The 16,613-nt window shown below is 42.2% G+C and overlaps 1 protein-coding gene across 3 annotated transcripts in view; it reads left to right on the top strand.

Moving 5' to 3' along the window:
- Nucleotides 1-16,613, top strand: part of ABCC11 (ATP binding cassette subfamily C member 11) — a 69,051-nt gene that overhangs the window by 3,916 nt on the left and 48,522 nt on the right. For all 3 annotated transcript variants that reach the window (XM_086689506.1, XM_086689507.1, XM_025920480.2), the window contains exons 2-5: nt 5,437-5,579; nt 7,354-7,490; nt 10,493-10,651; nt 15,231-15,378. In XM_086689506.1, the coding sequence (XP_086545632.1) occupies nt 5,481-5,579; nt 7,354-7,490; nt 10,493-10,651; nt 15,231-15,378 (543 nt within the window). In that variant the 5' untranslated portion in view covers nt 5,437-5,480. The remainder of the gene's footprint in view (nt 1-5,436; nt 5,580-7,353; nt 7,491-10,492; nt 10,652-15,230; nt 15,379-16,613) is intronic.

The raw sequence follows: 16,613 nt of genomic DNA on the forward strand, positions 1-16,613 counted from the left end.
GAGTTAATATTATGTGTATTAATTGGAATTCTGTAAGAAAAAGCTGCACATCTCCCTCATTATTTACCTATTTAATTTTTTTATGTTTGTAGGAGTTCATGGATTTTTTTAATGGGTTATAACCCAGTAGTATCATGTGTTTCATTGCTTGAATTGTTTCAAATTTGGCCATTAGGAGCCTCTTCATGTTGGGATTTTACTTGGGTTTGGCTGTAGGTTGCAGATGGAAAATTTTCCCTAACTATGAAGTCCAGCACTGCTCTTAGAATCCAAGAGAGAATTGAAATTTCATTCAAATCAACAAACATTCACAGAAGAACTGCTAAGTGCAAGGCCCTGGGCTAACTGTGGAGAGTATGACATAAGACAGGTTTATACCCTCACGCATCTCTCGGCCAGGGGGACAGCCCCATAGAAGGCTGAGTGTGATACAGGGCAGGTGGAACTGTATGTTTCTGTGTAAGCCGCAGATAAGGGAAAGGAGAAGGCAGGTGTACAGGCTGCTTGGTGGAGACAGAAATGCAGGAACTTGAACACTCCTGCCCACAGCTCTTTCTTTGACATTATCCTACCTTCTTTCATACACTCACTAAGCAATATTAGAATACCTACCAGGTACTAGATTCTACTTTAGGTGCTGGGGATACATCAGTGAACAAGACAGACAAGGTTACTGTTTTCATGGAGTTGAACTTCTAGTGAGGGAAACAAACAATAAGCAAGGAGAATAATTTCAGATGGTGATAAATCCTTTAGATGGTTAGAGAAGGGCTTTCTGGACAGATGACATTTCAACTGGGCCCCATGCTTGGAGAGGTAGCAATGCAAACCTCAGGGGGTGAGGGTCCAGGGGGTGCTGTTTCAAGGCCAAAGAAGCAACACAAAGACTTTGTGGCTGGAATGAATTTTGGATATTTGCAGAACCTTCTCCTGAAATTCAGTGAGAGTGAGGGTTTGTGGTATGGATAACAGAAGTGGGCAGGGTCAGGAGGGCAATGTAAGAGGAAAAAGATTCGTTAGGGAGTCTAGAAAGAAGTCAAGGTCTTACTCTAAGCCTGACATAAGCCACTGGCAGTTCCAAGTTGCAGAATAACTTTTCCAGTTTATGTTTTCGAGAGACCATTTTGGCTGCTGTATGCCGTCTGTGAACGCTCCGAATTTTACCCATCAAGTTATACTCCTAATTATACAGAATCCTATGAAGATGGTTGTGAGGTTTATCCCACTCTATTAGAATATGCTCAGGATTTTTTTTGAATCATTGGACAGAGAAGCCTGGCAGTTTTAAACTGAAATTAGGCAGTTTGCAGAGACCCTGAATGGCTGGGTTAGATTTTTTGAGGCTCTTAGGGTTTTAACAAAGAAATTTAAAAACCATCTGATAAACTTTGTGATAAATATCTCAGACACTTATGTTTAATGCTTTTAACTTGCACACATATACTCCTACCCCCATAACAAGAATAACACACAAAATTGGTATTCTATTCACATAATCACTGAATTTATCTTTTTTAAAAAAGTTTATTTATTCTGAGAAAGAGAGAGAGAGAGCATGTGTGAGCAGGGTAGGGGCAGAGGGAGAGCCAAAGAGAATCCCAAGCAGGCTCTGCGCTGTTGTTGCAGAGCCCATCTTGGGGCTTGAACTCACAAACCAAGAGATCATGGCCCTGAGCCAAAATCAAGAATTGGACACTTAACCGACTGAGCCATCCAGGTGCCCGAAGGATTTTTCTTTTTAAACAAATTCACACTGAACTATAGAAACTGCAGTGGGAATAGGTCCATGTTTAAATTGCTTGTTTGATGAATATTTTCTTTTAATCCTATGATTATATTCCTGTGATGGATGTGTCAGCCCACCTGGGAAAGCATCAGGACTCTAAATGTGAGGTCTTTAGTGACTTTGTGGCTTTCCTGGCTCCTTCTTTGAAAGACTCTACATCTACATTGTTTATTTATCTATCAAAATATTTATTTATTATTTTTAAATGTTTTAATGTTTATATATTTTTGAGTGAGACAGAAGAGCATGAGTGGGGAAAGGGGCAGAGAGAGAGAGGGAGACACAGAATCCGAAGCAGGCTCCACTCTCTGAGCTGTCAGCACAGAGCATGACGCAGGTCTCAAACCCACGAACCATGAGATCATGACCTGAGCTGAAGTTGGATGCTTAACCTACTGAGCCACCCAGGCACCCCTCCATCAAATATTTATTAAGCATCCACTGTATGCTGAGCACTGTACACTAGATTCACAGATACATCAATGAACAGACAAACACGGTCCCTGGTTTCAAAGAGCTTGCATTCTAGTGAGGTAGGCAGAAAATAAATAAGCCAACAAAGAAAGAAATGGCCATTTCAGAAATTGATAAGTAAGGGAAATGTAATAGGAAACTATGTAGAAGGTGATAGGAGGAGGACTTCAGTGTTCAGTAGGGAGGTCTGGCAAGGTTACTCCCAGGAGGTGGTGTTTGACCTGAGACTGGAATGGTGAGAATGGACCAGCTCTGCGAGGAGCTGGAAGGAGAATGTTCTTGGTAGAGATTAGGACTGGTGCAAACATCAAGGTGGGGAAGAGCTTCCTAGTTGCTGGAACAGAGGAGAAGGCCAGGCACTGGGATGTGGGGATTCAGCAGCTGGGAAGATTTCCTCCAGAAGCTATTGGAACTAGCAAAAGGGAATAAACCTTGGGGCAGAGAAAGTTGACTAGCACAGGGTGTGAATGGACTGGAAAAGAGAGGTATAGGAGGAAGGTCTAATCATCTAAACCTCTTTGGGGCCTGGCTTGCAGGTGCCTCTGCTCCTTGCCTTGGGCACTTCCCTTACCCACTGGTGTATCCTCTGGCCTTAGACACTACATCCTGCTGGGTACGTGGGAAGCACAATGAGGAAGTAAGTCAGTTCCTCCAGAAAGCTCTTGCCACAGGTTACCTTGCTGCTGTGCACCCCCCCCCCCCCCACACTGCCTTGTTCCCAAACTGTTTCATCATATGCAAATGGCCCATGTCTAAACCAAGTTCGTAATCATGACTCTCCCATCCCCCCAAGAAATGGGGAGAATACAGGGCTGGAAACATCTGTTTCCTCTCTGTTTTTATTCCCATCACATCCTGGTCCCTACCCTGACCACAGTGGTGGTCTCGCCACTAATCAGAGTGAATATGCTTCCACTCTGGTTCTTCCCAAGAGGAAATTGGGAGGTCAATGAATTCTCAAGGACTGCCAAAGAAAGTTCTGGAGGGAATTCCGCCTGGCCAGTCAAGGAAGCAGAGGTGGACCTCATCACATTGGAGGGTGGCCCATGCTAATGTGTGGCAGAGGTCCAGTTACGTTAAGATGAACAATTTGTGTTCTGCAAACATATATCCATTGTACACGTTTGCATTTCATTAATTTCCATTTGGTTTACTTTTCCCTGTTTTTAGTTTCCTGGACAAATGCTGTGTAGAAAAGGGTCACACCTTTGAAATCCTCAGTGTATCTCTCTGCAGGTGTTTAAAAATAAAACAGATTGGCAGATCATACTAAGCAGAAAGGTGACAGAAAATCTGATTTATTTATTTGAGAACATGGTTCTTAGAGACCAAACAAAGAAATTAGGTGTGACCCTTTTCATACATCTTGATATTTCATTTTCCTCTTACTTATTAACATAAAGCAAAATGTCGAGCTGCATTCATGTTGGAACTACGCTCATTCACCAATTGCAATGGTAGCTTGGTACAGATACAAACATTTATTGGCACGCCAATGACGCAGCCCCTTGCCAGCTCATGACTTGCAATCTAGAATTTGTTGCCTCCACTCCCTGCCTCCTGCCATTCCCTCCCCTGGAAATCTTTAGGTAGTGAATGAACTGTACTGCAATACACTGTGGTCTGATCCACAGGGACTTCTATTGAATTATACCAATTTTACTGTAATGTGTCTGTGTTCCAGGCTGGTTCACGGCAGCCAGAAATCTTGTTTCTTCCCAGAGTCTTAAACAAATTGTGTGACACTCTCTCTTACCCAAAACATGTCCTTCTCTCTCTTTGTTCATTTCCATCATCCCTGAGAAGATTCACTTATAGCGTCACATGGCAAGTATATCTCATACCCTGATGCCCCCCATCTGGGGACCCTGTCTTGCATGGTCTCTAGCAGAATTCCAGAAATGGAATCCGCCAGTTCTGGTTGTGATTTGCTGAAAGGAAGTGGGATGGGAGGGAATGGAATAAAGGCATTTGGAAAATTCTTCTCCCAAGACTGGGTAGTGTGCAAGTCTACTTACTCGAAGCACAATCCAATATTTCAATGTCAGGAGCTGTATCTGAACCCTAAGACAGGCTCCATAATTTGCAGGATCCAGTGCCAAATGAAAATGTGGGGCTCCTTGTTCCAAATTATTAAGGATTTCAAGATAGTGACAGTAGAGCCTTAGCTAAGCCTGGGCCTTTCTGAATATAAGGCTCTGTAAGGCACTGGTCATACCCCATGATGCTGGCCCTGTTGGTCATACTCTGGTCATACCCTGTTATATACTCTCTTTTTCCATTCCTTCAGAAATATTCTTAATTGCCATCCCCTCCCCCAACCCAGGCACATGGGTGTTCTGGAAGTGAGTCACATACTCAGAAAGGTAAAATGGAAAGCATTTTAATATATTTTATTATTTTTTTCTTTTTAATGTTTATTTTTGGGAGAGAGAGACAGAGCATGAGCGGGGGAGGGGCAGAGAGAGAAGGAGACAGAATCCGAAGCAGGCTCCAAGCTGTCAGCACAGAGCCTGACGCGGGGCTCAAACTCACGAACTGCGAGATCATGACCTGAGCTGAAGTCGGATGCTTAACCCACCGAGCCACCCAGGCGCCCCCGCATTTTAATATATTTTTAAAATACCTTGGGTTATTTAAGATTCCTAAATTATGTCCAGCTCCAATCCCCTGATTCTGTGAAAACTGAGAGTCAGAAAATGGCAAAATTGCATTTTTTAAATTTGTTTACTCATCCATTTATCCTTTATTTACTGAGCACCTGCGATCCTTCTAGCACTCTCCCAGTCTCCAAGGATTCAATAGTGAGCTAAACAGACATGTCCCTGTCCTTGTGAGGCTCTCTATTTAGAGCGGGAAATGAACTCTGAACAAATAACGATTCACACAAATATTTAATTACAAACTGGGGTAAGAGAAGAAGCATGGTTCTATGAGCAGGCTTGGCCCTAAGTTGTAGGGTTGGGAGTGGGTGATTAGAAAATGTTTCCCTAAGTGATCTTAAGCCTCAGTAGATGTTTAAAAAGAGGGAGCCATTCCAGGAAGAGGGAAGAGCAGGTGCTGTGTCAGTGGCCCAACCTTCTGCATGACCCCGGCACACTCCCTGCAGGGGGATGTCCCCCTCTCCTGACTGCTCAGGGCTGAATCTAAGCTGCTCTTACCTGCTGCCTTTTCAGATTCTCTGATTCCTGGAAAAGAAGGATTGGCATAAGAGCTGAAAATGACCAGGAAGAGGATATACTGGGTCCCCAGGTCTTCTGGTGGCCTCGTGAATCTTGGCATGGACATGAGCAATGACATGGTTTCAGGACTCAGCTATGTAAGTAGGTCTCCTTTGCATCAAAATACCAGGAAACTGAATTGACAGGGTATTCTCAATGGTCATGAATTAGGTTAGAAAATTTTGTCCCATATTTATTCAACCTTGATTTCTTTTAATGGATCTCAGGCTTCACAATTAGATGAATTGTACTCCCTGGTCATGACACACCCTCTTGGTCTATCTATCTACCTATACCTATCTATGTATCTATCTATGTATCTATCTATCTATCTATCTATCTATCTATCGCCTATTTATCTATGTATTTACTTATAATAATACAATAAGCACCTGTAAACCCATCAACAACTCACCACCTTGGACCTTAACAATCACATCCAGCTATTGATCTTCTCCCCGACTTCATCCCCCAGCTTTCCCTACCTGAAGTAAACACTGCCCCAGATCTTTTCTCATCAATCCCTTACTATGCTTCTAAAATACTATTATTTATCCTATATGAAGCCCTAAAGACAATATTCTTTTTTATTTTAGTTGTTTCCCACTTTATCAATTTCTAAAAATGTTTATTTTTGAGAGAGACAGAGAGAGAGAGAGAGAGAGAGAGAGAGAGGGAGAGACTGAGCACTGGCAGGATAGGGGCAGAGAGCGAGAGATACAGAGTCCGAAGCAGGCTCCAGGTTCTGAGCTGTCAGCACAGAGCACGATGTGGGGTTCGAATCCAAGAACTTGGAGATCATGACCTAAGCTGAAGTCAGCCACTTAACTGACTGAGCTACCCAGATGCCCCTGTTTCCCACTTTATCAAAAGGGTCACATGTAATGTTTGGGGCTTACTTTCTTACTTATTGATTTCTTTTTGGTAGGTTTACTCTCAGAGGGCAACTTGGTCTCACATTGTGTGGGTGACTAACTATAGCTCCCTTTATTCTTGTCTACACTGTGTACCACAGATAAAAAAATGGGGAGGTAGAGTGACCTGTCCAGAGGCACCCAGTGAATGTAGGGCATACCCAAGGCTGGGACTCAGTTGTCCTAACTCCTGGCCCACTGCTTATTCCCTACCCAGCAACCTTTTTTTTTTAATTTAAAAAAATTTTAAAATCTTTATTTATTTTTGAGAGAGACAGACAGACAGAGTGTGAGCAGGGGAGGGAAGAGAGAGAGGGAGACACAGAATCTGAAGCAGGCTTCAGGCTCTGAGCTGTTAGCACAGAGCCTGACTCAGGGCTCGAACTCATGAACTGTGAGATCATGACATGAGCCAAAGTTGGATGCTTAACTGACTGAGCCACCCAGGCGCCGCTCTTTTATTTTTTTCTTTAAATTGAGGTATAATTGATGTGAAACTTACTAGTTTCAAGTGTACAACATTTATTCAATATTTACATATAGTGCAAAAAGGTCACTACAATATTACTTCCATCATCACATATAATTACAAACTTTTTTCTTGTGATGGGAAATTTTAAGATCTACTCCTTACCAGCTTTAAAACATACAAGGCAGTATTATTAACTGTATCAACCATGCCATACATTACAACCCCATGACTTATTTATTTTATAACTGAAAGTTTGTGTCTTTTCATCCCCATCACCCATTCTGCCCACACCCCACCCCTGATCTGTTCTCTGAGCTCTTTGTTGGTGTTGTTTTTAAGTTCCACATATAAGTGAGATCATACAGTGTTTGTCTTTCTCTGACTCTAGCAGCTGGATGTGGAAAGATCCATCATCCTTGGGTGGCCAACACTCCAGGACAGTATGAGGTCAGGAAACTGATGCTCTTTTGGTTTTTCTTTCCCAAGAAAACTTACACCCTAGAAGACAGCCCCTGGAGCCAGCAGGTGAGGAAGCCTGAGACACGAGGGACAGCAACAGAGCTCCATTGGGGGAAGTATGATGCTGCCTGGAGAACCATGATTCCCTTCCGTCCCAAGCCACAGTGAGTTCTGAGGGGGAGGTGAGGGGCAGTACCCATTATGACAATGTTCCTCAGACACAAACACATACATCCCTCCCAAAGATGTCTGAACATTCATGTCACCACCACAGCCAAATAAGTCTAGAGCAGCCTGAGGCACATCAGAAGGCAGAGTCAGATCATTCATTCATTTATTCTTTCATTCATCTATTTACTCATCCAACAAAGATTCATTGAGAACCTACCAGACACTGTGCTAGACCTCAAAGGAAAAGTACTAAGCAAGGCAGACATGATTCTTGCCCATAATAGACCACGCATTGGGGAAAAAGACAATAACAAGTAAACTCATAAATAAACATGTGGTTACAAGCTGCTTGAAGACAGTGCTATGAAGTTTGGGGGAGGGGGGAGGTGGGCGGTGCTGAGGGACATTGAAACAGTGACAACTTGGTAGGTGCTTGGTACTTAAGCTGTGCTCTGGAGGATAAACATGATTTTACCAGGCCAAAGTAAAAGAAGGATGATCTGAGCAGAGGGAACAGCATGTGCAAAGGCCTGGCCTTGAGGTGAAAGGAATACAACATGATGTGTCCAGGAACTGAGGAGGCCAGCATCACTGGAATCATGTGTGATGATGGGCATGGCATGAGATGAGATTGCAGAGGGACATAAGTCTCCACAGGGCACATTAAATATGTTAGTCTTCATTCTAAGAGAAATGCGGAGCTGTTAAATGCCCTATGATGGCACCCTTAAACTTATGAGTTAAAGAAATTCAATGTATCCTTCTCCAGTAAATCAAAGTTTAAAATAACCATTCCCAAATGGCTTTCTGACTTGTACAATCTTGCTTTCAGGGTCCTGCACAGAATCAGGTACATATTCATTTATTCATCATCTACAGACAGGACCTTAACATTCTTCTAGAATGATTCTAGAATCATCCTAGAATTGCCACAAGGACTCTGTTTTGTATTAACAATCCCCTCTTCTCTCTCACATGTTTGCTAAGATTTTATCAACGAACTGGAGTTGTTTTCCTATTTTTTTGAAAACCTGAGCTCCCATCACCACATCACTCCCACTGAATTGCTCTTATCTCCACCAAGAATAAATAATGTGGGTGCTTAAGTGCGCCCAGGCAGCCTCATTGAGAGAAACATTCTGCTTCTACCAGACCGTGGGCATAGTGGCACCAGCTCATAGATTCTTGCCCTTTCTCTGCAATCACACATGCCCCACGTATCTAGTGATACCTGGTACAGACTCCCACCTTCCTAGCCCCTTGTCTCTCCAGCATGTAGACAAAGGTGTGGCTAGCCTTGCCCAGAATGCACAGCCTCTGGGGCTGGTGGGTGGTGAGGCTGGGAAGGGCCAGTGAGTGGAGAAGAGGGTGTAGCCCAAAACAAAACAAAAGCATCCTGTGAGTTTGGCATTTTGTATTCTCATCTCTCGCCCCAAGTCTTTTTTTTTTAATTGAATTTTCTTCATATTGAAACATACAGCATTAAAGGCAACTTTGGAAAAAAAGATGTAGAAATTATATACAATCCCAACACCCTAGTCGAATCATTATTTCTGTATTTGTGAATCATTTCCAGGAATATGACCTTGTCATTCTAGTTTATTTACTTTTTATTCCATTTTTTATTTTTGTGAAAATTACATAAGCAAAATATAGAAAACATGAAACAGTGAGAATCTCTTTTCTTTACCAATTCTAATCCCTTTGTCAAAGTCAACCACTATTAATAATTTGAAATAAATGTATGTATACATATATAAATGTGTATATATAAAAATGTAAATGCACATGTACATATAATACATAAGTATGTAAATGTGCATATACATAAATATATAAATGTGTATATACAATTGTTAATAGTGGTTGACTTTATATATATAGTTTTGTCTGCTTTCTCTCATTTCTTGCTTTTTTAAAAGTTTATTTATTTATTTTGAGAGAGAGAGAGAGAGAGAGAGAACATGCATGTTGGGTAGGGGCAGAGAGAGAGGGAGAGAGAGAATCCCAAACAGGCTCTGTGCTGTCAGTGCAGAGCCTGATGTGGGGCTTGATCCCACAAACCCTGAGATCATGACCTGAGCCAAAATCAAGATTCAAATGTTTAAGTGACTGAGACACCCAGGCTACCCCTTCCTTTTCTTTTTTAATGTTTATTTATTTTTGAGAGAGTGAGCATGGGCGTGTAAGTGGGGCAGGAGCAGAGAGAGAGGGGGGGACAGAGGATCCAGAGCAGGCTCTGTGCTAGTAGCACAGAGCCTGATGCAGGGCTCAGACTCACAAACCGTGAGATCATGACCTGAATTGAAGTCAGACACTTAACTGATTGAGCCACCCAGTTGGTTTTTTTATGTAAGTAAAAATACTTTTTACTTTTTTTATGTACATAAAAATATGATAAATTTCTTGACCCACAAGTGGCCTTTTTTTCCTTCCTTACTATGCTCAGAGCTCATTTCATGTTCTACATATAGGTCAACTCTATTTGTGGATGCTTGTGCATTGTTTTCCACATATGGGTATACCCTATTTCTTTTCTTTCTTTTTAAGTCATTCCCCTAATAATAGGTGTTTTTGTTGTTTCTGTTTTTTTTTAATTATTTTAAGTTTATTTATTTATTTTGAGAGAGAGAGAGTGCACACAGCAGGGGTGGGCAGAGAAAAAGAGAAACAGAATCCCAAGCAGGCTCTATGCCAGGGCTCAAACTCAAAAACTGTGAGATCATGACTTGAACCGAGATCAGGAGTTGGATGCTCAACCAACTGCACCACCCAGGCACCCTTGTTGTTTCTGGTTTTTAACTATCACACATAATAGAGTAATAAAAAAAAAAAAACATGCTTTTTTTTTTTTTTTTTGTACATCCAGATGACCACACTGTGCTTTTTACATAGTATATAATTCATTCCTGCAAAATCTTGCCCTTGGCTTAATTTTATGTCTTTACAGCCCTTATCATAAGGGCAACTATATGACCTGTGACCTCTCTGCTAGGTTTCCTGCCCCTCAGCCAATGGATGATGCTGGCCTCTTCTCCTACTTCACGTTGTCATGGCTCACCCCACTCATGGTCCTAGGTTTGCAGAGACGCTTAGATGAGAACACCATCCCCCAGCTGTCGGTCCATGATGCCTCAGACAAAAATGCTAAAAGGTAAAGTCTTATTGAGCAAACCACTGGGTTGGTTAAAGACCATGTCTTGTGGGATTGGTGACCAAGGATGCTTAAGAGTAGCAGGTAGGGTCAGTCTTCAGACAACCAAAGAATATTGACTCTAGCAAGAGGTCTCACTATACTTCATGAACCCCCTGAAATGGTACTTACTTTATATGTATAGGCTGGAGACCTTTGTCTGGAGCAAGGATTCACATCTTTTACCTGATTTGCCTAAGGGCCCAAGACCCCAAGAAAGTTAGAAATTGCTGCCTATTGTCCCTTTTGCTTTTTCTTCTGGATCAGATGTTTACCTATGTCACTAATCATTAAATTTTGGGTTAGTGATCAGTCTCCAAATCCTTAAGTCATCACTAACTAGGTGTGTGGTTAAGGTTCCTACACAACCTACTTCACAAGGTAATATGAGGATTAAAGGGGGGGGAACGAATAAACGACTTCAAATGTTCTATACTCATGTTCCTACCTCTAGCTACTTCATGAGAGACACCAGGTAGAGAATCACATTATCCAAATGTGCTCCAGGAAATGGTAGTCCCTGGAGAGCTTCCCAGAAGAGAGCATTCTGTGGTCAAGTGAGTCTGTGAAATGTGGCATACTTATTGCCAGGTCTCAGAGATTTGTTTACAAAGCAAATTAATGTACTTAAGTCACTGAGAAAACAGAAACTGGTTTAACTTTGACCCATTGCTTCTTGGAATTATTCAGTAAAGAAAAAAAAGTCTTCAAGGAACACCAACCTCTTGCATAATGCCAGATGTTGATCAGAATCTCACTGGCTACCCGCTATGATGTCAGGCAAGTCATTTACCCTTTCCAAGACCCTGTGTCTTTATGTATAAAATAAAGGATTATAAAATTTATCTCATGGTCCTTCACAGAATTGTTGTAAGAATCAAAAGAGGTGGTAAATTCAATATGAAGCACCTGGAAAAATGCCTGGTGCGTAATAGACAACCAAAGTGTTTGTTTGTCCTTCTGTGACCATTATGAGCACAGGATCTCCTGATCTATGTCTATTCACTTAGGGCTCACTGATTCTGCCGTTTTTGTTCTATAACTCACATGAAAGTGTCCACCAATACTTTTTTACAAATCACTCCACTTTGGGATTTTTTTTTTTTTTAATTATTATCCACGCATTCACCTTTACAGAGGCTTCTTTCTCTGTGTTCACCACTGAACCAGCAGGGTTCTGGGGTGCATCTTCCCTAGTCCTTCAGGAGAACTACTTTGACTTCTGTGAGGATTTGCTGACAAACTGCCAGCCATCAATCGTCACTACCACTCACATCAGCCACAGCAGCAGAGCCACCATTGTCACCACCATCACCTTCATTATTACTATCACAATTCGTATTTCTCATTTGCCCATCCAGCACCTCCCATGACCATTACAAAAGGGTTATGAAGTAAATAGGAAAGATGCGATTTCCCCCGTTTACACTTGAAGAAACTGAAAACTCAGAGAAGCAAAATTATGTTCCTTGAATCATAGTTAATGAATGGAGGAGGTGAAGTTTGAAACCATGTCTTTTGAAGATTTTTTTCTTAATTTACCTTAATGTTTGTTTATTTTTGAGAGGGGGGGAGAGGCAGAGAGAGAGGGAGACACAGAATTGGAAGCAGACTCCAGGCTCCGAGCTGTCAGCATAGAGCCCGACACGGGGATTGGACCCATGAACCATGAGATCATTACCTGAGTCAAAGTCGGACGCTTAACTGACTAAGCCACCCAGATGCCCCTGAAACCAAGTCTTTTGAATCTGGTAATCATGGTGAGAAATTGATACAGTTGCTAAGAGAGTTGAGAGCAGGCTATGGGGAAACTTGGATTTGTTTAGTCAAAGTGGAACAAACTCCAGAGCTTTTTATCTCTGTGGATTGGGTTACATGTGGGGATAGAGCTGGAATGAAGGGAGGTGGCCCCAAAGTTTGGCCCATGAATAATGAAATCCTCTAACACATATGGGTGTCATTTTTGCTTTACTTACCTAGGGCCCAGACCCCCCAAGTTATCTGGCCCACACAGATGGGCATGGGATAGGAGAGTTGTTTTATAAATTCAGGGAGGAAAAAGCAGCCTAGAGTTTTGATAGCAGATGAGGGAAGGTAGGACAGGAAAATTCTCATGATGTTTGTTTCCTTCTGGCTTTAGGCTGGGCACAAGTGTCCGTGGCTATAGGAATGAAGGGTAGAAAGTACTAGAACTGCCTGCCATGAGAGCCTTAGTGACATAACATGCATAAGCAGTGCTGCTCTCAGGCCCTGAGCACAAAAGTTGGCTCTCCATGCTCCTGCTCTGTAAGTAGTCCTGGAGCCCCTGGGCATAGTCCTTGATGTTCTCACTATGGGCAGTGGTCATTGCCTTCCAGAGAGTGGAACATGATGGAGCAGGAGCCAGGAAGTAAAAGGGCACGTGCCAACATGATGATTGCAGCTGAGAGGCTGGATTGTGGATATGTGGGAGGCATCCTGGGCCACATTAAGACTCTGGAAGCTGTAAGCACCACAATGGCTATTTTCCAGTCACCAGCTCCTGTATCAAATATAATACAAAATAAAAGAGAAATATGAGAGAGTCAACAAAATTCTTAATTTCTGTCATGATAACTTCTTTGATGCTTTCTTGAAACATTGCTTTTCAATTTTTTCCTCCAAAGAAATGTTTTTGGTGTTCTTGTGTTGCTGGTGTCACACAAACAGCCTAGACATCATTCACTCAGATTGGCAAAATAAGGGCACATTTTTATATTTATTTATTTTTTTAAGTTTCTCTTAAACTTGAGTTAATTAATTAATTAAAATGTTTATTTAGTTTTTGGGGGGGAGAGGAAAACAGAGAGGGGGACTGAGGATCTGAAGCAGGCTCCATGCTGACAACAGAGAGCCCGATGCAGGGCTCGAAATTACGTATCATGAGATTATGACCTGAGCAGAAGTCAGACACTTAACTGAGTGAGCCACCTAGGTGCCCCTAAGGGCACTTTCAATTAGGTGGTCCAACATTGGGTCACCCTTTAGGGGGCTTTGAAATAAGTGGAGGTCATAGTTTTGGGTTTTATGAATCTTAATCTGTGTATAAAAAAAAAGAGTGACATTATTCAAAGTCTTAGGCTATTTCCTCAACTAAATGTATTACAGGATAACAAAATAGTTGGTGAGATAAAGTTATTTTTTATAGAAAAATTCAAACTACTACATACAGAAGGAATGCCAGAATTAGAAATCACAATTTTGCCAGCACTAATGGAAGTGGATCTAGGCAATGGTCATCAATGATGAGGAATGAATGGCGGTGAATGAGTCAGGCTGATACAACTTAATCCACTGATACCCTGAACATTACTAATAATGGGACAGCTGACCCTGTGTCTTCTAATGTTATGCAAAAGAGGTACACTACATCACCTATTAAATATTTTTGTCAGCTGACCTGAATTCTGAATTTCATTAAGCCTCTAGATCTAACTAAGAATTTAATAGATACAGAGCATAGAAGGTCATATTAGACAAGCAGGGATGTAATCAGTCAAACCCAGAATATGGGAAATTCTATGCGATAAATGACCCAATTTCTTCAACAAACAAATGGCAGAATGTGCAGAGAAGGGGAAACTGCTACAGGTTAAAATGAGATGCAAGAAATCTATCATATTTGTCTTTTAAATGCAATGTGTGTGGAATGACTGGGTGGCTCAGTCAGTTAGGCATCTAACTCTTGATCTCCCCTCAGGTCTTGATTTCAAGGTTGTGAGTTTAAGCTCCATGTTTTGCTCCATGCTGGGTGTGGAGCCTACTTTTTTTTTTTTCAATGTTTATTTATTTTTGGGACAGAGAGAGACAGAGCATAAACGGGGGAGGGGCAGAGAGAGGGGGAGACACAGAATCGGAAACAGGCTCCAGGCTCTGAGCCATCAGCCCAGAGCCTGACGTGGGGCTCGAACTCACGGACCGCGAGATCGTGACCTGGCTGAAGTCGGACGCTTAACCGACTGCGCCACCCAGGCGCCCCTGGAGCCTACTTTTAAAAAAATAATTTAATGCAATGTGTGGACCTTGTTTGGATCTTAGGCAGACTGACTATAAAAATGTGTTTTTGATGTAATTAGAGAAATTTGAAAAAGACTGTGTATTAAATGCCATTAAGGAATTTTATTAATATATGTAATTAATATATTCATATATAATAATTAATAGCTATAATAATTAATAATCATTAATTAATAACTATTATAAGGTCGCTGTAGGGTTTTTTAAAGGCCTTATCTGGAACAGATACATCCTGAAGCATTTGTAGATGAAATGATATGTCTGGGATTTGCTTGAAATTCTCCAGCCAAAAAAAAAAGACAAACAGGAAGAGAGAGGAAACACTAATGTCATATATCAATCATTCTTGAAATGGGAATGGGTATTTAGGGAGATTCCCTATGTCCTCTCTACTTTTGTGAGGTTTGAAAACTTCTGTAACAAAGCTCGCAGGCTTGCAAGACATATGACATGTGGGTGACATATGCAAAGAAACTTCACTTGGTTCACTTTTCCTCTTTTCAAGGCTCTGCCTCCTTTGGGAAGAAGAAGTCTCAAAGCATGGGATTGAAAAAGCTTCAGTGCTCCGAGTGATGATGAGGTTTCAAAGAACAAGGGCTATTTTGGATGTATTTCTGTGTTGCTGCTTCTCTGCCATGAGCGTGCTAGGGCCGGTAAGTGGCTGACTTCATGAGGTTTGGGGGACTCCAGGCTTTAGAAATTAGCACATTAGGGGTGCCTGGGTGGCTCAGTTGGTTAAGCGCCCGACTTCAGCTCGGGTCATGATCTCATGGTTTGTGAGTTTGAGCCCCGTGTCTGGCTCTGTGCTGACAGCTCAGAGCCAGGAGCCTACTTCGGATTCTGTGTTCCCCTCTCTCTCTGCCCTTCCCCTGCTCACAGTTTGTCTCTGTCTCTCTCCAAAATAAATAAACATAAAAGGGAAAAAAAAAGAAATTGGCAATTTCAAGTCCACACCAGGAGTTGGGGACAGTTTGCCTCTCAACTGCTACTCAGAAGATAAAGAACTTTTGGAGGCAGTAGAGCTAGTAGTTAGGAATGTGAATTCTTTTTGTTTGTTTGTTTTAATGTTTATTTTTGAGAGAGGGAGAGAGTGCACATGCATGCAAGCTGGGGAGGGGCAGAGAGAGAGGGAGACAGAGGATCTGAAGTGGGCTCTGCATTGACAGCAGAGAGCCTGATGTGGGGCTAGAACTCATGAATACCATGAGATCTTGACTTGAGCCAAAGTTTAACCGACTGAGCCACCCAGGCACCCAGGAGTGTGAGTTCTGCAGCCATCGCTTGGGTTCGAACCTTGGCCCTGCCACTTAATTGCTGGGTGACTTTAGGTAATGTGTTTATCTTCTCTGTGTCTTAGTTTCTTCAAGGAACCCCAAGACACTCTTAGTGGTTGACCTCATGGAAACCTCCATGTATAAATTGGATGGCATAACATTACCTGCCTCTCAGGGTGAATTTAAATGAGATAAATATATAAAGCACTTAGAACACAGCCTGACTCAGTATGAGCTAGCTGCTTTGAGAAATGGCTGAGCAGCTCTGGGAATGTAGGTGGCAGGAACTAATGGAGGACCAATGTACCATGGTTGGGATGAACTAGCTTTATTTCCTGTCCTCCAGGTCTTCAGGCCAAGATTCTAAGTGCAGAGAGTAAGTCCCATTGTCCCAGCTGGGGTCACGTGCTCACCAGTTAGCCAGCAGAGCATAGGGCTCTTTGACAATCTGGCCTGGACTGCATGCCATGGGACAGGTGCAAGTCTTTCCAGATGAAAACGGGAGTGCTATTACCAGCTAAGAGGAGAACGGATGTAGGTCAGGAAGGAACAACAGCTGATGACACACAGAGATATATGACTAGGTGACAGTGTGCTGGATATTCTTCATTTGT

The sequence above is a fragment of the Puma concolor genome, chromosome E2 (genome assembly GCF_028749965.1).
Source record: "Puma concolor isolate L17-30 chromosome E2, mPumCon1.1.hap2, whole genome shotgun sequence".
In the NCBI taxonomy this organism is placed as follows: domain Eukaryota; kingdom Metazoa; phylum Chordata; class Mammalia; order Carnivora; family Felidae; genus Puma; species Puma concolor.